This window comes from Rhineura floridana, chromosome 13 (genome assembly GCF_030035675.1).
Source record: "Rhineura floridana isolate rRhiFlo1 chromosome 13, rRhiFlo1.hap2, whole genome shotgun sequence".
Taxonomy (NCBI): Eukaryota; Metazoa; Chordata; class Lepidosauria; order Squamata; family Rhineuridae; genus Rhineura; species Rhineura floridana.
In genome coordinates this window covers 33,507,188-33,527,689 of record NC_084492.1, presented here as the reverse complement: position 1 = coordinate 33,527,689, position 20,502 = coordinate 33,507,188, and the positions used below count along the sequence as shown (strand labels likewise).

Genomic DNA, 20,502 nt, shown 5'->3' with positions numbered 1-20,502 from the left:
ATGGGTTGTTGGAGTTAAGAGGACAACATCGTTAATGTAATGTGCCCAAATATGATTACTTCTTCTGATGAAATCAAAGGGACAAACCGTAATTCTTGTTTGTAAGCCTCTCTCTTTTTGACCACCATGTGGTCTTGGATAGCAAAAACAGATCGGTCAGAATTTCCTATTCAACCCATCATCCACTTTTGACCTAGAGGAATCAATTTAGAAAAAATGTGAGTTGGGAGAGGGGCATAACAGAGATGGAGAAAGTTGATCAAGAGAATTTTTTTTCTCCCTCTCTCATAATACTAGAATTTGGGGGCATCCAATGAAGCTGAATGTCAGAAGATTCAGGACAGACAAAACAAAGTGCGTATTCACATAGCATGCATAGTTAAACTGTAGAAGTTGCTCTTACAAGAGGTGATGGCCACCATCTTGGAAGGCTTTAAAAGGGAATTAGACAAAGCCGTGGGGGGTGAAGCTGTCAATGGCTCCCAGTCATGATGGCTATGTAGTCCCTCCGGTGTCAGAGGTGACATGCCTCTCGGTACCAGTTGTTGGGAATCACAAGTGGAGAGAGTGCTGTTGCACTCAGGTCCTGTTTATGGGCTTCCCATATAGGCATCCAGTTGGCCACTGTGAGAAGAGAGTGCTGGACTAGATGGGTCATTGGTCTGATCCAGCAGGACACTTCTTATGTTTTGGTTTTTTATGACTACTATAGAGACGTGTTAAAACTCAGCAGCTCCAACATATCATGCAGCTTCTGATTTTCGAGCCAACTCAAGCATTCATATAGTCTTCAAGGGCAGCCCTGTGTGCAGAACAATGCAGTGATTGTGTCTATCTATCTATCATCACACAACACATAGTTAAACCTATGGAATTTGCTCCCACAATAGGTAGAGACAGGTGCCAGTTTCAAAGGCTGTAAAAGAGGATTAACCAAACTCATGGAGGATCAGGCTATCAATGCCTACTATTATTTATTTATTAAATGTATATCCTGGCCTTTCTCCAAAAAAGGAGCCCAGGGTGTCAAACATCAAGTGATAAAACAATAATAAACAAAACCTTGCTGGCTATAATCTACCTCCACTCTTGGAGGCAGTATACCTGGGAACAAGAGAGAAAAATGCAGATGCACTCAAGTCCAGCTTCCAGGCTTCCAAAAGACAACTATTTGCCACCGTGACAAGCTGGATACTGCACTAGATGTATATTTAGTCTGATCCATCAGGTTTCTGCTGCCAACTACTAAGGGCAAAGGAAGGGCGGACTGTTGGCTCCATAGGAGCATACTGAGCATGATCCATCCTTGCCAGCTCTTCTCTTCCCCGAAAAAACAAAATCATCTCCGTTTTTGGCTTTAACTTGTAGAAATATATATATGACTCTGCACAATCCCTGTTGCTTAAAAATAATATGCACATCTCATGTCTCCACGTTGTAAATGGAGGGGGTGGGGTGGGTTCTAAGTGAGGGCATGAAGCAGACAGGGAGGCGTCACTGGGCACTATCAGACATGCGTGCAACGGGAGGCGCATGCTCAGTAACACTCCATAGCGTCGAGGGTCTGCGAAGCGAGGCCGCGGCCTGGTGGGTGAAGGGAGAGACTACGAAGGCCAGAGACACGCCGTAATCCCCCTCGACCAAGGCCTGTCGTTGTCATGGCTCGGGACGTGAAGAGCAAGCTATCCAAGAACCTGCTGCGAATGAAGGTAAGAAGTCCGCTGAGGAAATGATAAAGATGAGCGGACGAGGAGAGGAGCCCAGTCGAAGGGCTGCTGCGGAAAGGGGCGGGGCGAAGCCTGTCCTTTCCGAAGGACTTCGGGTGAGAGGCGAAAGAGAGCCGAGTGGCTTCGCGAATAGGCGGCTACGTGATAGGTCAAATGGAACCGAAGGGCACCTGGACTGGCGGAGGGAAGCCGAGCGGAGCCGAATGGCTTCGTAGGCAGCTCGAGCGGAGCCGACGTACTTCGGGTCGAGTTTGGGAAATAAACGCTTGGAGGTGGCGGCGTGCTTATGCTTTAAAAAGGGAGGTGAGGCAAGGCCGGCCGGCCTGAGCCCCGGTGCAAATCTCTCTATATTTTTCTGGGATGTCCTGCTTTGTTTCTGTGAGGGGAAGCTGTGGTTCCTGTGTATATTTGGAAATGCTCTCTGCACATGCTCAGAGGCAGAGATGAAGTACTGTTGCCATGTTTTCTACCGTGCTAGGACGGGGGAGGGAAGGATCCTGGGGCTGAGCCCCTGCACCGATTAGGCCATGCAAAGTGACTAGAGCTAAAGCTACTGTGTCTGGAAGTTTGACCTCCCCCCCGCTGCACTAACGGATCTCTGTTTTGCAAGTGCTTTTTACTTCGTTTGTCAGAGCAAAACTGGCAATATTGGAATCCGTGGCTCTTCCAGATTTGTGTTTTATGGAAAGTGGGTTTGGGGGAAAATGGCATGCTTTTTATTTATTTATACTTTTTTCAGTCTGCAGTAACTTTACACATACATACACATCTTCAGTTGCTTCATCCCACCTACCCTGCCTTCCTGCAGCACAGCTTGGAAGGCAGACTTGTTTTAAGACATTTCTGCATAGGCTCATAGCACATACTGATTTTACATGTTTTGTAATGTACAATATAAAATAGCACACTTGCAACTAGACTAAGTTAAGGTGAAATATGCAGCTTTCTGGGGAAAACCATCAATTCTTTCAGGGCCCACCAGAACTATAGATTTAAAGCAGTATCTATAGCACAGTGGGGAGGAGAGCTTGGTTGGGAATCCAAAGTCTGTGAGTTCAAATCCCTTGCTCGTGTCTCCTGGGTGTAAAGGGCCAGCTAAAGATCGCTCCCCACAGTGAGTGGCTCAGGGGTGACATGCCCCGCCACCTGTGCAGCCGTGGGCAAGCTGCAGAGTCCCAAGGAGCCCAGTTGCCCCCCAGCTGGCAGTTGCGGACAAGGAAGGGGCTGGCTTGTGCAGCTGTGGCAAGCTGAGCAGGCCCTAGCCAGCTGGGGAGGACTAGCCTCAGAGGGAGGCAATGGTAAACCCCCTCTGAACACCGCTTACCATGAAGTCCCTATTCATAGGGTAGCGGTAAGTCGGGATCAACTTGAAGGAAGTCCATTTCCATTTCATATCACTTTGAAGAGTCATGGCTTACACAAAAGAATCCTGGGAACTGCAGATTGTGTAGGGTGCTGTGAGTTTTTAGGAGATCCTCTGTTCCCCTCCTGGAGCTACAATGCCCAGACTTCCCTGGGAAGAGGGAATGCTTGTTAAACTACTCTGGGAATTGTAGCTCTGTGAGGGGAGTAGGGGTCACCTAACAACTCACAGCACACTTAACAAACTACACTTCCCAGGGTTCTTTGGGGGAAGCTATGACTGTTGAAAGTGGTATGATCCTTCTCTATGTGTATAGTGCAGAAGGGACCTTACCCTACATCAGACTTTTTGTCCACCTATCTACACTTCACTGGGGGCAGCCTTGATACTTTTTAAGTGGAGATGTCAGAGTCTGAACGTGGAACTGTCTGCATGCCAAGTCACTGATCTCTGATCTCTTTCCCCTACGCCACATTAAGCAGTTTGTAGTAGAAGGCTGCATGAACACAATTGCCTACAAATATTATTATTGTTCTTTTATTAGATTTATGAATTCCCTTATGCAAGTTGTCACAAGGCAATGTACAATATAAAATAGCGCACCACAAATACCCCTCCAAAAAAATCACCATCTAAAATGAAAACACAATAAAGTAATCCAATCTAGTGACTAGATGAAGGAAATGTACCCCAATCTACCAAATATCACCTTCCACAACCATAACATGATAACTACAGAATTAGCTACGTTCTGAATCTTTTCCTAAGAACAGTAACATCAATACTCAAATTCCTGGCAATACAAAAAAAGTATTTTTCTGACACCAGAATTATGGCAGAGCTGGTGCCAGTTGGGCCTCCCTGGGGAGAACAGGGGCACTGCTGAAAACTCCCTCTTCCTCATTGACATCCTGCATACTTCTTTTGGGAGATGCACGCAGAGGAGAATCTCTGATGACTGAAGGGTCTGGGTTGGTTCATGTAGGAGGAGATCTTCTGCAAAGTACAAGTACCCCTGCATGCTGTGGATCAGATGATTGGCGAAAGATTTGAAGGGATCAGAAAAGGGGCAGGGTGGGAACAGTGTGTCGTGGAAGTCCTGTCAAACTTAAGTCCCATGGATTTGAATGGGTCTCATTCGAAGCATAATTAAGTCTGGATCCAACTCATTGGATTTGTTCTACTCAGGGCAGGCCCATTGAAATCAATTAGCATTACTAACTTTTGTTGTTGTTATGTGTCTCCAAGTCGACTATGACTTATGGCAACCCTATGAATCAGTGACCTCCAAGAGCATCTGTCATGAACCACCCTGTTCAGATCTTGTAAGTTCAGGTCTGTGGCTTCCTTTATGGAATCAATCCACCTCCTGTTTGGCCTTCCTCTTTTTCTACTCCCTTCTGTTTTCCCCAGCATTATTATCTTTTCTAATGAATCATTACTAAGTTAAGCCCATTGATTTTTATGGATCTACTCTGAGTAGGATTGATGATGGGTACAACCCAGTATTTTTCGTTTGTAGGGTTTTGTCCAACCTAAAGGTCATTCTTTCACTGGAGTTTTTGAGTTGGCTTGTAACGGCAAGACCTTGCAACCATGCTAGATCATTTTCCCTGCTTGTGTGGTGATATGGGGGGATATTAATAAAGCCCTGACCTCGCAATCGCCCTTGGATTTGCAAATCTGGTGTCGCGTCCACAGTGGAATTAGTCTCGGCTCAGTGGCTAATGGGCTCTGTTCCTGTCCGATAATGTAACATGTAACTCAGAAGAAGAATGCAGTGGCGTGATTGATGATCGTTCCGCTTCCAGAGAATAACATCTTGAGTTGAATTGCCATTAATTTTAAAAAAAGATAAATATTCATTAAATATTTATAACACCATGTAGCCGATCCTTCGTGGTTTGTTTGCTTCGGTTTTGCTTTTGTTTTATTCCTGTTTTATCTTCATCTTTGATATTAAAATTACTTTCAGCTCAAGTAGTGAGCGAGATTTTTTTTTTTTAAAAGTTGCCTTTTGTTTTTTTGGCGATTTCTTTTTAGACTGCTGCAGCTTACGTTGCACCGAAGTTGCCCCTACATCTGAGGGCAGTTAAAAAGTTGTTACCTGGAAAACACCTGTGGGAGTTGGAAGAAAGGGTGACGGCTGTCATCCAGTAGTGTGTTTACTCAGAAGTCAGCCCTACATTCGGCTTGCAAGGCAGATGCTCTTCCACTGAGCTATGGCTTCAGTGCATGCATGATTAAAATCAATAATTAAGACTGCTACAGGCTGCAAAGTAATGCTGTTAACATCAGTGGCTTAAGTGAGTTGTGGTCATTTGAGGGAGAACTGTTTCATTTCAGGGATTGGTCAGCAGCAGTACTGCCTAATTGTAATTACAGTTCAGTTCCACGGGGGCACGAGAGTAGAATTTGTGGTGGAAGACTTGTCATACCCAAATGTCTGCTGGGGTCACGCTGGCTGGGGTGGAAGGTAGGGAGAGACAGCTTTTTTTTTTTTTTTAAGCCTTTTATTCCCCAGGCATGGCTGTGTTTTTTTAAAAAAATCCTTTCCATCATTTCCCACTTTTGAGATCATAACACCTAGCTGTAACCCAGATCTCTCCCATGATTTAAGTGTTCTTGGTTAGGGAGAGCAAAGGTAAACAGAAAAAATGACAGTCTTTATGTTAGCAAAGCCAGGGATTAATTTTGGATGGTGTACTAGGTAGAATAATTGATTGAAGCCGAATTGGGTAGGATCACCTAGCGGTTGGAGGTGATGCAACACCCCCCTCCAGATGCAAAGCCTATCTTCAGGTGGAGAGTTTCCTGTTTACTCTTACATTTTACTGTTTGTTACAGTAATAACTGGCAGTCCCACCCCATATATATGGTCTGCCTAGTAAACGTCGCAAGACGTCACCCTAAGAGTCGGAAACAACTCACACTACAAGTGCAGGGAGACCTTTACCTTTTTTTTTTTTACAGTAATTTTGCAGTCACATCTTGCTTCAGAGATTCTATTGGGTCACTTGCAAACATAGCATGTGGAAACAACTTGCACTACAAGTGCAGGGACACCTTTACCTTTTTTTTTACAGTAATTTTGCAGTCACATCTTGCTTCAGAGATTCTATTGGGTCACTTGCAAACATAGCATGTGGGAGATGTCAAAGGTCCATCTGCAGTTTATACACAGTGGATGGGGTTGTTCGTACACAGAGATCCTTGGCATTAGATATGCTGGGGCTACACAGCTGTACTTCTAGGGATGTGTGAACTACACAAGTGTGTCCCTGTTTCCACTGCAAAATATTGGAGACTATGAAATAGTTACATGGTTCATTGGATTCAACCCTGTGTTGTTTTAAAGCAACTTGCTGTTGGTGCATGTACTTTTTAAAATGTATTTAGGCATAAGTGCTGGGCCATAATGGTTAACAAAGCCTAGCATATCTTGTCTCCTTTTGGGGACTTCTGTGTGAGCAAGAAGCCTGCCTTGCTTGTTAGCCAGAAAGCATGCGCTTTTTCTCTGGCCACATCAAAGCGGAAAGTGGCCTGTTTCCCTGCCGACACTGCCCGGGACACCGTATTAAACAACATCAGCAAGTTGACTTGCACTGGAGGTTCCATCCCATTTTCTTCCCAAATTCTTCCCTGCAAAGCTTGCTGAGAGTCGAGTGAGGCTCTAGATCCCTGATGCACACAAACTAAAGCTTTGAAAAGACACACAGAGAGAGAGATTATGAAATGAGGAGTACAGTCACACACAGCTTCTGCAAACACAACTAAATCTCCGTTGCAAACCTTTGGGGACCAGAGATGGTTCATAACTGTGAAAAGTTCATAATTCCCATGAATTACTTTGCCATGGACCATCCCTTTCTATCTCTCCTCAAGTTCTGATGTAGCCTCCCTTACTCAAGAGTTGATCCCTGATACCAGTGGTACCACTGGATTGCAGGGAAGGGATAAGAAATTTATTGGGGGGGGGTGGAGCAAGTCAGGTCAGGAAAAATCCCAAGTACCTGATTGCCTAAGTAGGTAGTTTTCAAAATGTTCTGCTCTCCAGGAACCCTATCAGCATTGACTTCTCTGCTGAGGGCTCCCCATGTGTTATTTTATTACATTTATATCCCACCTTACTTACAAGGAGGTCAACATGGTGTACATGGTTCTTTCCTCCCCATTTTATTTCCACAACAACCCCATGAGGTAGGTTAGGCTGAGAGACAGTGGCCACAGGGAACACAGTGTTGTCTGAACCATTTCAGACCAAAGGAGGGGTGAAGTCACCTTTCTGACTGCTTCTTCATCTACAAAATTTCCTGCACTGACAAAACAATCGTGTTAAAGGGAAGGCTCTCAGATGTGGTATTTTCCATGTGCAGAAGTGTGTGTGTGTGTGTGCTCGCGCGTGCATGTGTATGGTTTCATGAGGAATCATTCAAATACGCAGCCCTACCCCAGAAGGTAGATGGGCATCTATTGGTAGATCTCTGGATGATTTGAAGTAAATTGGTACACTTCTGGTACTCCCAATTGTCCCACAATGAAATGGAAATGGACTGCCTTCAAGTCGATCCCGACTTATGGCGTCCCTATGAATGGGGTTTTCATGGTAAGTGGTCTTCAGAGGGGGGTTACCATTGCCTTCCTCTGAGGCTGAGAGCAGCGACTGGCCTAGGGTCACCCAGTGAGCTTCATGGCTGTGTGGGGATTCGAACCCTGGTCTCCCAGGTCGCAGTCTAACACCTTAACCACTACACCACACTGGCTCTCTGTCTAACAAGAGCAACAACTAAAAAGCTTCCCTCTCTTTCCCCTCACCCTGCCCTGCCCCACAAAAGGTGCAATGCTGAAAAAGAATGCTTCAGGGAAAACCAGGAGTGACTTTTTTTGTGCATGGAAGAATTTGTGAGCTCGGTTCTGGTACCAGTCACAATTGCCTGGACTGAGCATACGTTCAAAGGCACCCTGATCCTTAATGCTTAGTGCTATGTCTGCCTTGCGGAGCCACTATTTTTGGTTATTTATTTATTATTTATTTATTTATTCAATTTATTAGTCGCCCATCTGGCTGGTTATCCAGCCACTCTGAGCGACATACAAAAGCAGAACATACAAGAACATCAGTACATCAAAAAACTAAACAGTAAAATAGAACCTAACTCTGTTCTTATCCAAAGCCTTCTTACTCTTGCCCGAACAACGACAGAGTAGAGCTGGTGGTAGCGTTCGTGGTGGGCAGCAGCGATCTATAGGCTGGGGGCCGGTATAGATAGCAGCATGGAATTCCTGCATGATGACAAGGGCAGGGACACAAGCCGGGCAGTGGTTGTTGGACACAGGAAGATGCACTGTACTGAGTCGTACCGGTCATCCAGCTAGCTTGGTATTGTCGACCCTGATGGGCAGTGGCTCTTGAGGGTTGACCTAGAGAGCCATTTTGCCAGCGGAAGAAGTACACCATGAAACACAACCCAGTGTTTTCGTTTTTATAGGTTAACAAAACTCAGTATAAAAAAGTAAAGGTGTCCCCGCACTTGTAGTAGGAGTTGTTTCTGACTCTTAGGGTGACGTCTTGCGACGTTTACTCGGCAGACCGTATATATGGGGTGGGATTGCCAGTTCCTTCCCCTGCCTTTCTTTACCCCCCAGCTTATGCCGGGTACTCATTTTACCAACCACGGATGGATGGAAGGCTGAGTGGACTTCGACCCCTTTTACCGGAGATTCGACTTCCTCCTTCCGTTGGAATCAAACTCCGGCCGTGAGCAGAGCTTTCAGCTGCGTTACCGCCAGTTACCACTCTGCGCCACAGAGGATCTTAAACTCAGGATAACGGCATTTTCCCCTCCCAACTGATAAGCAAATGGAATGCAAATGAGCAGTGGCCTTTGGCTCCTTTCCAGCGCTCCCCTTGGCATTGGTTTCTCTTCCACTCCTCCTTTCCTGCAAAAGGCACATCTTGCAGACAGTGGAGCCACATTGCACCTGGGCAGGAGAATTTTAGCACCACTCGTTCCTTGCTTCTTTCTTCAGCACTTGATGTATTTTTCTCCCAGGACACAGGGCTGCATTCCTGGAAGCCCAAACAAACACTCATTTGCAGAGTTGCACTTGCCTTGCAGCTGCTGAAACCTGCTAGATTTCCCCCCCCCCAAGCTCATTGGACGCTTTATCGTTAACTGGGTGCTTACGGGACAAATCTGTCCACTGAGATTTATGACTGGATGAGTAACCAGTTCCCCTCATTTATTTGTGATCCTCCCTAACAGCATTGTCTCTTCCTCCATCCCTCCCTTTCTCCTGTTGGGTAGGGTGACCCCCACATAGTCCAAATTTATGTGATGAAGAGGAATCTGATGCTTTGACTTTAGTAGTTTAAGATGCTTCCACAAACAGAGGGCACGTATTAGCAGAAATGGGGGGGGGGGCAATGGAATTAAATTCAACAGCAGGAGGCTTTGCCGGAGTTTAAAAACGCACAATTTTAAATTATTTTAAAATTAATGTCTCTATTGGATTTGATTTTTTTTAGTATAAGGAATTGTTTTTACATATGGATTTTTTAAAAAAATTGTTTTTATTGATATTTTTACTGTGAAATCACTCGGTGATAGTTTGCCGCGGATCCTTATGAGTTCTGTGGACCAAGAAATAACCTAGGAAGCTGCCTTATACCAAATCAGGCTTTTGGCTCACTTAGCTCATATCCTGCCCACACTGACTGGCCACAGATCTTCAGTGATAGAGTATAGGCTTTTTCGTACAGGAGTCTTTCCCAGCATGACTTGGAGATGCCGGGGGTTGAACCTGCGACCTTGTGCATTCAAAACTATTGCTTTCCACCTGCACTATGGCCCTTCCTCGCCCCCAACTGTAATGTCGGTCTATATGTGCTATAGAGCCATTGCGGGGAACCTTTGGCCCTCCAGATGTTGCTGACCTGTAACATTCATCATTCCTGGCCATTGGCCATGCTTGCTGGGGCTGATGGGAATTGTAGTTCAGCAACATCTGGAGGGCCAAAGGTTCCCCACACCTGCTGTAGAGCATGTACATATATGCCCCAATTCTGCAAGTGTGTGCAGAACAAGCACCCTAGAATGCCATACTGACTGCAGAATATAGCTTTTGCACAGTACAGGTAGGGCCTTTCTAGTCCTCTTGAAGTATGAGAGTTTTCCTCCCCTTTCCTATCCATGTTTCATTTATTAAAATAGCTAACTGAGACGTCAATTGCCCTCATTTAGTATCTTAGTAATAGTTCTCAAAGATGAAAGCTGTTCATGCATACTTAAAATCAGTTGCTCGGGGCGTTTGGAAATCTTGCTTGAACCTCAGTGCATCAGTAATTCTTTCCCATCATTTCTGAAATGAATTTTGTAGGGCTGAGGGAAGCTGCCAACACTTTTTAAAAAATAAATAAGCGAGGGAAGGTACCAGCCTGCAAACCCCCACAATTTCTGACCCTGCTGGCTAAAATGCTTTCCATTGTTTAAACCATTCTCCTCTTCCCAATAGATAGTCAGCAGTCTGTGGCCATTGAGAATGCCTAGTCTTCAGTGGCCTGTTTGAGGTAGGAGGGGTAGGATTGCTCTCTTCAGTTCCTTTTCCTCAAGATGCCTTTCCTACTTCTGGAAACCTTGAGGTTCCCTCAGGTAGGCTGGTTCTTCCCTCTTTCTGTGTAACCCTGTTTTACATAAGAACTTATACTGAGTTGGTCTGTCTAGCTCCATATTGTATACACTGACTGGCAGCAGCTGTCTAGGGTTTCAGACAGAGGTCTTTCCCTGCTGTTCCTGGACACACTGGGGATTGAACCTGGGACCTTCTGCATGCAGAGCAGATTCTCTGCCTCTGAGCTACGGCCCTTCAACCTCACTTTGTCAAAAAGCAATGCTTTTTCTTCTCCCTGCACCCGAATTATACATGCCTAACCATTTAGGGCTTCCATGAAAGCTTATGCCACAGTAAGTTATTTGCTTTTGCAATCCATGCACAATTTAGCTGTCTCTCTCAAAGTTGCATTTTGGAGGCTCCACACCTATGTAAAACAAACACCATGCTTTTGGGCCATTGGCAGACCTTTTTATGCATTTTGTGTTTCAGTTCATGCAAAGGGGCTTGGATTTGGAAACCAAAAAGCAGCTTGAAGAGGAAGAAAAGAAAATAATCAGCGAGGAGCATTGGTACCTGGATCTGCCGGAACTAAAGGAAAAGGAGTAAGTTTGTTGTGTTGTGTCCCCCACCCTATAAATGGGAGCAAGCTGGAATATAAACACCAGAAATAACCTCTAAAACAGGAGAGGGGCTTAGGACATAGGAAGTGGCCTTATACTGAGTCAGGCCATTGGTCTGGCTATCTTAGTGTTGTCTGCACTGATTTCAGTGCTCTCCAAAGTTTTGGACAGGGATCTTTTCCAGCCCTACCTGGAAATGCCAGGGATCGAATGTAGGGCCTTCTGTGGGTGAAGGAGATGATCTACCACTGAACTACAGCCCTTCCTTTCTCAGTCTTTATCTCCTGACAGTTGTCCTGGGAAGATGCTGACTAAACTAACCTTGATTGCTTGACTGTCTAAAACTTCTATTATTATGTATAATAATAATAATAATAATTTTCTCTGCAGGAGCTTTATTGTAGAAGAAAGAAGCTTCATGCCATGTGAAGACCTCCTGTTTGGCAGAATGTCATTTAAGGGGTTCAATCCTGATGTTGAGGTATTGTCAAGGGCACTCCTTTACCCTTTCGGGGTCCACTGTAGCATCATGGCTAAAAGAGTGAGCTTAGAAGCATGGATGGGTTTTAAAAGAAGCACACTTTGCCAAAGCTAAAAGAACCTTGGTTTCCTCCTGGGAAACCATGGGTGGTATCCAGCGAAGTAGTTCCGCTAACACAAGGACCTTTGGCTGTGTAATGGAACTTCTCTCTCTACTCCCCGTGCGCCCCCTAAAACAGTTCCTTGCGCTAGCAGAACCTCTTCAATGGATCTGGCCCACCATGTATATTACCATGGGTTCTGCGAGGGAAGAAAGGTGGGATATCAGTGTAAGAAAATAAAGAAAATGAGGCAAAGGGATGGTTAAAAGTTTAGATGCAGGAGTGTGTAATCTGCTTGTGACCATCTTTTCTTTTTTAAAGAAGAATGGCTTTTTCTGTTATTGCCAAATCTATCTCCTTGACTTTCTTCAAGGAGTGTAGTACTTAAAACTGATGTCCCAGTTTCTCATTTTCAGAAGTTAATGATCCAGATGAACTCCAAGTACAAGACAGAAGAAATCAAAGAGGAAGATAATGCAATGGAGGCTGATGTATCGGATGAAGAAATGGCCAGAAGGTAACTGTTACCATTTATGACATAGATAACATTATCGAGAAGATGTGTTGCTGCTTTTTCTTCCTTATAAAATGAAAAGCTCTAAAATGGCCACGTTTGACATACAAAGCAGTTGTTGTTTTTTTAAAAAGAGGGTATTTTATAATGGAAATTAGATAATCTGATTAATTGTTGTGCTTTTGTTTTGATTTTTTAAACAAACAAACACACACCCTGCTTTCTCCAGGCAGTTTAGTTCGAGGGTCACCTATCTCAATAGTTCCTTATTTCAGGTTACAGCCATCCATTTCCGTAAAAAAAGGCTCTGGGGGAATAATATATATCACTCCATAGGGGAAAAAGAATTAAAATCTGTTCATACGTTTGCTATCAAAACTTGCAGAGGAATACCAGTGTATCAGAATGTCCCAAATTTGTCACAAAATAAAAAAGCGTTATAGCTCCGGTGGAAGATGTATAGGGTGAGAGTTGGATCTCTCCTGGAAGATTATTCCACTTTCAGCTGTCCAGCAAGTTGGCTGGCATTGATCATGGTTGAGTGGAAGATGTCTTTCCATCTGACTCAATGCTGTCTTCACTATCCTTTCCCAACCTGGTGCCCTCCAGATGTTCTGGACTCCAGTTCTCATCACCCTGGCCATTGGCCCTACCAGCTGGGGCTGAAGGGAGCTGGGAATCCAGCAACAACTGGAAGGTGCCACGTTGGTTACCTCTGGCTTAGAAGACCTTGAGGCAGGCATGCTGGACTTGTGGCCCTTGACATGTTGGACTCTGTCTCCCGTCAACAGCAGTCAGCATGGACAGTGATCAGGGATGATGGGAGATGTAGTCTCATAACATATGGAGGACCACAAGGTTCCCCGTGCCTACATTACAGTCTTGGGATTCCTTCACCCATCTTGTTCTTTTTCCTAACTTACTGTGGTCTTTTTACAGGTATGAAACTTTAGTGGGAACTATTGGGAAGAAGTTTTTGAAAAAGAGAGATCGGCATGTACTACAAGACGCAGAGGAGGATGAAAACAGGAACACAAGGCCCACCAAAGCGAAGAAAATGTTTTTAAAAGCTCAGGATTAAATGACATGGATGCTTGTGTATCCGTTCGGCCGAGGGAATCAGTTTTATTATTTTTGTAAGTTGCTGGGTCTCATTACAACTCTGGGACTGATGCATTTTTTCTGAGTCAGTGGCTGCGTCAATGAATGTTAAAAATTGCTCTGCGCGTAGTTTTTAGCGTGGGAGTTTTAGCAGTGCAAGGACTGAGTGCTGCGTGAAGTAGAGAGGCTGCCACATGATTGAGGATAGCTTTAGATTATGATTCTTAACTGGATGTAGAATATTTCAAAGACAGGTGAGTTATGGCCCCGTTGTAAAGGAGAAGCTGCTGGGGAAATACTTTCCTTTGAAAAAAAAGAAAAGAATGGGAGAACCTATTGATTTAATTATCTGATTTATATCCCTGAAAAATATTTTACTGGAGTATTTTTTCATTATTTAGGGCAGTTTTAAGGTACCTGGCCTAATACTTTTGCGGATTGAAATTGTGACCCTAAAAAGAGAGAGAGAAATGGAAAGCAGGGTCACTTCTTTGTGTAGCTATCTGTTGGAAGGAATAAATTCCTTTGGCGTTTTCTTAGATTTTGATTGATTATATTTATTAAAGTTTTCAGAAGAAAAATAACTACTAAAGCAAAATAGGTCATTTGCAATAAAAGGGTGTCTTTCATTGACAGTTCAGGTGCATTGGGTTATTATAATTGGTGTTGCTGTTGTTGTTATTAAATTTTAATGTGTATATAGTTAAATTCCAGTCTGTGCCTTTGTGCTCATGGAAAGGCGTTTGATCCAGTGGAGAAGTCCACTAATAGCAAAGAGGGGCAGCAATTTTTGCTGATTTCTTCCTCAAGAGCTCCCCTGCCTCCTTCCAACCTGTTCCGGAAGGTCCCCTATCCCTCTAGAACAGATTCTTTTGAGGGGGTGCAAAAACGGCCTCCCCTCCTCTTCTGTTTTGGGATATCTCTGCTACACCAAAAGCTGTCCTGTGAACACAAGGCTACCAACTGGATCCCACCCAAAGACTAAAATGATAAAGGTAGGGTCTTAGAAACAGCTAGGTTTCACATCTTCCCTGATCACACAAGGGCCTTGTGACTCACCTGGAGAGTCCTTAGTATATTCTCTTTTTCTCTTCTCTTCAGATTGGGATGGCATAGTACCTGCCACCTAGTTCACACCACAACCAGAGTAGATGCGCAGGGGCCACAGTGTCCCTGGGGCACCGGCTGGAGGCTTTCCTTTCACAAAAGGTCATTGAAGATAGCTGTGCATTGCCCCCAGCATCCAGACATTCCACAATACACAGGTTACCCCCAAAACACTCTTATGCCGAGCAGGCATGTAGGCCAGAGATAAACTCTTCCTGACTGCATGAGAACATAAGAAGAGCCCTGCTAGAATGGCCCATCTAGTCCAGCATCCTGTTCTCACAGTGGCCATCCAGATGCCCCTATGGGAAATCCCACAACCAGGACCTGAGCGCAAGAGCATTCTCCCCTCCTATGGTTTCCAGCAACTGGTATTCAGAAGCATGCTGCCTCCAACCATGGAAGCAGAGCAGAACTATCACGGTTAGTAGCCTTATCCTCCATGAATTTGTCTAATCTTTTAAAGCCACCTGCATGACGTCTGAGGTGCATAAGATGGTGGTGATGCTGCTGAATGGTCCTTTCCGGGATGTGTCCTTTATTGCACACCACACCAGCCTTTCCCCATTGCACTGATGCCATTGTATTCTGAAGTTCACACGCTCAGTAGTGATCATCTATGACGGGTGGGGAACTCCGGCACGTGGATCTAATGAGGTGTGCCAGGCCTTCCCGTTGGACCCACAAGGAAGCCATTTCACCTAAGCCACACCCACCTGCCTTACACCTGATATTGTATATAACATGTCAGGTGTAGGGCAGGCAAAAACCTGGCTCAGCTGAAAGCGGATTGCAGGGACCACCAATCAGCTGATGGGCTGTGCCTGCAAAGCCCTTTGCACAACGCCGAGCACGATCGCACTTCACAAGGGGCTTTTGAAGACCCGACAATCTGCTCATTGTTGGATCTTCAGAAGCCCTTACGAAGTGCTATCTGTGCCTGAAACAACCCATAAAAGGTTTTTGGGGTTTTTTTGCTCTTTTCTGGTCAGGGAACAAATGACATGGTTATTGGGGGGATTCCAAGAATCATCATATTTACGTCTCATGTTTCCCTAAGTTGAAATTTGTTGTTAAGATCACATTAAATATCATAGCCTATTCTTGGCAAGTATGTGCTGCCTAAATCTTTATTGTTGGTTGTTTCTGTCTTTTCGTTCTTTTAAGAAAACAGCTATCCCACTGTGTCTGCGGGAAGACTGACTGTAGAGCAAGGCTGGGCAACCTGTGGCCCTCTAGTTGTTGGACTACAACCCTCATCATCCCTGAGCGCTGGCCATGCTGTCTAGGGTTGAGGGAAATGGTATTTCAGCAACATTTGAAGGGCCGCAGTTTCCCCATCTCTACTCTAGAGCAGATTCTGAAACTTTGGGTCCCCGATTAATTCACCAGCAATCCAAATTACAGGTGTGTGCAAATGGCCTCTTGAAATTCTCCACCCTCTTTGCGAGCAGAAATTGAGGGGACCATTTCACCAAATTTCTCCAGGGGAAGGAGACATTTTCTAATGTTTTCTCAAGGGCAGGGCTCACCATTAGCAGTGGTAGAATCACAGCTGCTTTTTTCTTAAAGCTTTATTTTTGTTGCTGGTGCAAAGAGTCAGCAGCAACTAGATATCCATAATAGGCAGAGGCAGGATGCTTCCAAATACTAGTTGCTGGAAACCGCAGGAGTGGCGAGTGCTGTTTGCACTCAGGTCCTGCTTGCAGGCTTCCCATGGGCATCTGGATGGCCACTGTGAGAACAGTATGCTGGACTAGATGGACCATTAGCCTGATCCAGCAGGCTTTTCTTATGTTCTTAACTAATTTTTACATTTTGCATCTTCCACAGTACCCAGACATAGCACTGTTCTGGGACATGGGGTGGGGGGAGGACGGCCGGCACTTAACAACAACAACAACAAAAGACAATGTTGGAGAATATTTGGGGGGAAATTGGCAGAGTGACCTTTTTAAAAACATAAGAGTCTTGTTAGATCAGGCCAATGGCCTATCTAGTCCTGCATCCTGTTCTCACAGCAGCCAGCCAGATGCCTATGAGAAGCTCGCAAGTAGGACGTGAACGCGACAGCACTCTCCCCACTTGAGAGGCTCAGCAACCAGTCTGCAGGGGTATACTGCCTCCGACAGTGCAGGGAGAAGAATATAGCCATTGTGGCAAGTCATCGCTGATAGCCTAATTGGTCTAGTCCTCTTTTAAAGCCGTCCAAGTTGGCTTATTTTCTAGGTGAGTGACAAAAATATCTCAGAAAGGTTCGCAGAGAAATGTCTGAGAAGAAGTTTTGCCTTGGATCTAAGCCAGATGTGGCAAAAGCATCCCCTGGAGTTGGACTTGCTATTCTGTTGGTTTCCTGGTGGGTAAAGCTTTCAGCAGAAGATAAACAACAATCCAGATGGTCTTCTCTAGTGAAACTGTATATCTGGCAGTCAGTTGTAGGGATGGCTACAGAGGCATGCCACTAGATGGCAAGAGCTGCCAGGCTCAGTCTGTACTGTCTTCATTTCTTCCACCCTTGAAGGTAGTATCAGGTAATGTCCTGGACCTGGAAAGCGCAATAGGGATTGATTGGCAAAGAATTTGGGTCAGAGAGAAAGTGTTCATAAAAGGCAGTTTAATTTTCGGAATTGGTTTGCACAAGGAGTGACATCAGCTGGTACCTTTAAACCAAGGGCAGGCCTGGGGGCCACAAGTGGCCTCCAAACCTCTCAGAACTCTCCCCGCACCCCTCCTCAGTCACGCATGCTCTTCTCAGGCCATGGCCCTCTCCTGGTCTGCATTGCTACCCTTGACAGTTGCCACCTGGCTGAAATGTGTCCTTGTACTCTGATAATGCCTTTTGCTGGCCTGGTGAAGGATAGAGAGTGGATGGGTGTGTAGAAAATAGCCTGCTGCGCAGAGGTGAAATGTACACATATTGTTCTAGCCACATTTGCTTCTGGCCCTGTCCGCCACTAGAGTGTGGCAGTGGTGTCACTAGGGTTGGTGTCACCCGGTGCGGTAACTCATGGTGTCACCCCCATGGACCTCCTCCCGTACCAGACCATACAGAATCCTTACTAATGTTTTTTGTACTAATGTTACTCGTAAATCGTAATTCCCGTATATCACTGAGTGTAATGGCAATAGTATTGACACAAACAACTAGCAAAATTAAAATTACACCTTTAAATTACAATATCATACGCACAGCCTAAATGTATTTACATTTATACATAGTTTCATGTGGTTAAAGTGAAAATTTGGTAAGAAAACAATAGATTTCGAAGTAAAAACGTTTAAGAACGACATCAAAATTATGTTCATTTTAACACAAACACAATTCTTTGTTATGTTTACTCAGAAGTCCCATTAATTTACAGCACAATCCTAACCATGTCTACTCAAAAGTAAGTCCTAATGATTTCTATGGGGTTTACTCCAGGTACATGGGATCAGCATTCCTTTCCTCCCAGAAAAGCAAGTATTGGATTAAAGCTTTCATATTGGAAAGGTTTTCAAAGCACTGCCCTCTCCAACAGCCCAGGGTCTGACTGCGTGCTACACACAAGAGAAAAAAAACTTTAACCCATATTCTTATTATGTGGCCCTGGAAAGATCTATTGCCTTGTTAAGCTGAGTTGGGACTCTGAAAAATGCTTGTCAAAGTTGACTTTGAAAACTGGGCAGCACTGTTCCTTTCCACTATACTACAACCCATGTGTCTGCTGGTATAGTAGGTCAGTGAGCTCTCAAACATTACAACAGCCTTCCCCAACTTAATGCCCTCCAGATTTTTTTGCGCTACAGCCGTGGTGACCAAGTGAAGTCTCTGTGTTTTCCCAGCTCAAGACCAGACTAACCTGGGCTGTTGCTCTCCTATCTACAAGATGATCTCCACCCAGGTGAGCAAGGGAGGCCTAACCCCTCCTGAAAGGACATCGGCAGCCAGCTGTTCCTATGGCAATATGGCCAACTCTTTAGTCATACAGATGGGATGCTTCTTGACAGACTTGGCCAGAGCTATTACCTTAACAAAAATACTGGTTTGGCCAAGGCAGCGGGTTCCTTCTGCTACAGATTCCAACCTTACAGATACAGAATCACAGGCTTGGAGGGGACCCAAACACATCATCCAGTCATCATACTAGCCTATCCAGCTACACAGAGAGGGGGGTTGTCAATGGGTTATCATAGGGAACAGCTAAAAGTGCTCATTGACCCATGCACCAGCTATGTCACTGGCCCTGATTGGCTCAGCTATGCCTGGTGTGGGATCACCCCAACTTTCCTAGCATGGCATATACTGAATTTGAACCTGGGATGCTTGCATGTAAAATATGAGCTGTTCACCTCTCTAGGGATTTTCCTGCAGCCCCTATGCTCCTAGCATCTATGACTAGGTCTTGTGGCTGGATGAAAACAAATGCCCCATCATAAATCTGCTGCTGTGGCTAAGTGATTAGGGAATGCTCTGTGGAGCTTGTAGTGTGGGTTCAAGCCCTTGAAGGGCCCTCTATTTTGCCTCTGACATTGTTTTTGCCAGGTGCATAAAGTGTGCCTTTTTCCCCATCTTTTTTTTGGGGGGGGGCTGGGGGCTCAAGTTGGGATTTCCACCTGACAAAACACTCTGGAAAGACAGCCTGGAGAGAATGCTTTCTCCAGAGGGGCATACACCTGTCACCTACCTTGATGTCCCTCTAGTGCCAAGTAAATATGTTTTATTTTCACAGGCTTTTCATTTCTAACTTTATTCTTTGATTAAATTATTCTGACTGCTGATTTTACCCTGGCATTATTTTGTTTTGGTTTTACTTTTTGAAACAATCGTTTTAAGTTTTTATTACTTGCATCATAGATTTCTATTACCATCATGGGAATGTTTGACACAGAATGGCAGGATACATTCTTGAATGGCAGGATGCATTCTTAAATAACTCCTCTACTACATTGTTCATCAAGAAAAAACTAAAATATGGAACATGGCACAAACCTTCCCAAAAGGTTGAGCAGTGTAGCATACAATTAGTTTCTGTTCATGTGACAAACCAGTAGCTAATGTGTGCATGCACACACAGATAAAGCGCCATTGCAAAGGGGGGGGCAACAGAGTAGGCAAGTGTTCCTCTATAATCAGTTTATGCCACAAGAGTTCAGACCAAAATATGAGAACAGGTCAACTTGCAGATTTTGGAAAGGACCTGACCTAGGTTATTAAAATGTCTTATATGAAGTCCCTGTTTCCCTAATCCAACAGGCACCTTAATCTCATCAAATTAGCAGTTACAAGGAAAACCTATTACATTTATAACCACGCTGGATCTGAACGTCCTGTTCTGCACATTTTTGTTCTGTAAGCAGACCTACTCACAGTCTACTATAGTGTAAAATGTACCTTAATGAATGAATTACTCTGCTTGCCACATTTCAAAATACAAAAAAAATGGGTGACGCTTTGCATAAGAATTTTTGCACAATTGTACATGGTTCTAATATACGCACCTACTAAGCCAGGGATCTTTGTATCTACAACGTTTCCAGTACTAATTTCAGAATAAAAAGAAACTTATATGATACACACTGTTCCATACACTATTCTGATTCATTGGGTGTTTGTTTTTAATTGGAAATCAGTATCACCCGGATTAATTTCTGGTTTTACTAGTAATCTGCTTTATAGCCCACTCCATTATAAAAAAAAATCAACTCACTACACATGCACCACTTCTAGGACCACGCAGCAGTTGCAAATTATCGCAGGCACTTCAATTCTGACAGTCACTTCCTAGTTCCTCTGTACACGTGTCTCTCAAACAGACGTGGCTCCGCCTACTATTTCCTCTTCAGCCACTAGCAACCCAGTCTGGAGGTGTGGTGTAGATCCTGTGGTCCAAGC

At 44.6% G+C, this 20,502-nt stretch overlaps 1 protein-coding gene across 2 annotated transcripts; it reads left to right on the top strand.

Moving 5' to 3' along the window:
• The first annotated feature begins 1,522 nt into the window (after positions 1 to 1,522).
• MPHOSPH6 (M-phase phosphoprotein 6) lies at positions 1,523 to 14,228 on the top strand. Of its 2 annotated transcripts, none has more exons than XM_061594266.1 (5): positions 1,523 to 1,709; positions 11,194 to 11,306; positions 11,715 to 11,805; positions 12,322 to 12,422; positions 13,359 to 14,228. In XM_061594266.1, the coding sequence occupies exons 1-5, from the start codon at positions 1,659 to 1,661 to the stop codon at positions 13,498 to 13,500; spliced, it is 498 nt and encodes a 165-aa protein (XP_061450250.1). In that variant the 5' UTR covers positions 1,523 to 1,658; the 3' UTR covers positions 13,501 to 14,228. The 2 variants fall into 2 exon arrangements, with proteins under 2 accessions (XP_061450250.1, XP_061450249.1); XM_061594265.1 differs by lacking the exon at positions 1,523 to 1,709 and adding an exon at positions 1,856 to 2,030.
• The last annotated feature ends 6,274 nt before the right edge of the window (positions 14,229 to 20,502 follow it).

What these genes read in the sequence shown, in the direction of transcription:
- MPHOSPH6 (XM_061594265.1), top strand. Translation starts at nt 1,881, where the DNA reads ATGGAACCGAAGGGCACCTGGACTGGCGGAGGGAAGCCGAGCGGAGCC. An exon ending in CCGGAACTAAAGGAAAAGGA is followed by an intron (nt 11,307 to 11,714) that starts GTAAGTTTGTTG and finishes TTTTCTCTGCAG; the next exon opens with GAGCTTTATTGTAGAAGAAA. An exon ending in GATGAAGAAATGGCCAGAAG is followed by an intron (nt 12,423 to 13,358) that starts GTAACTGTTACC and finishes GTCTTTTTACAG; the next exon opens with GTATGAAACTTTAGTGGGAA.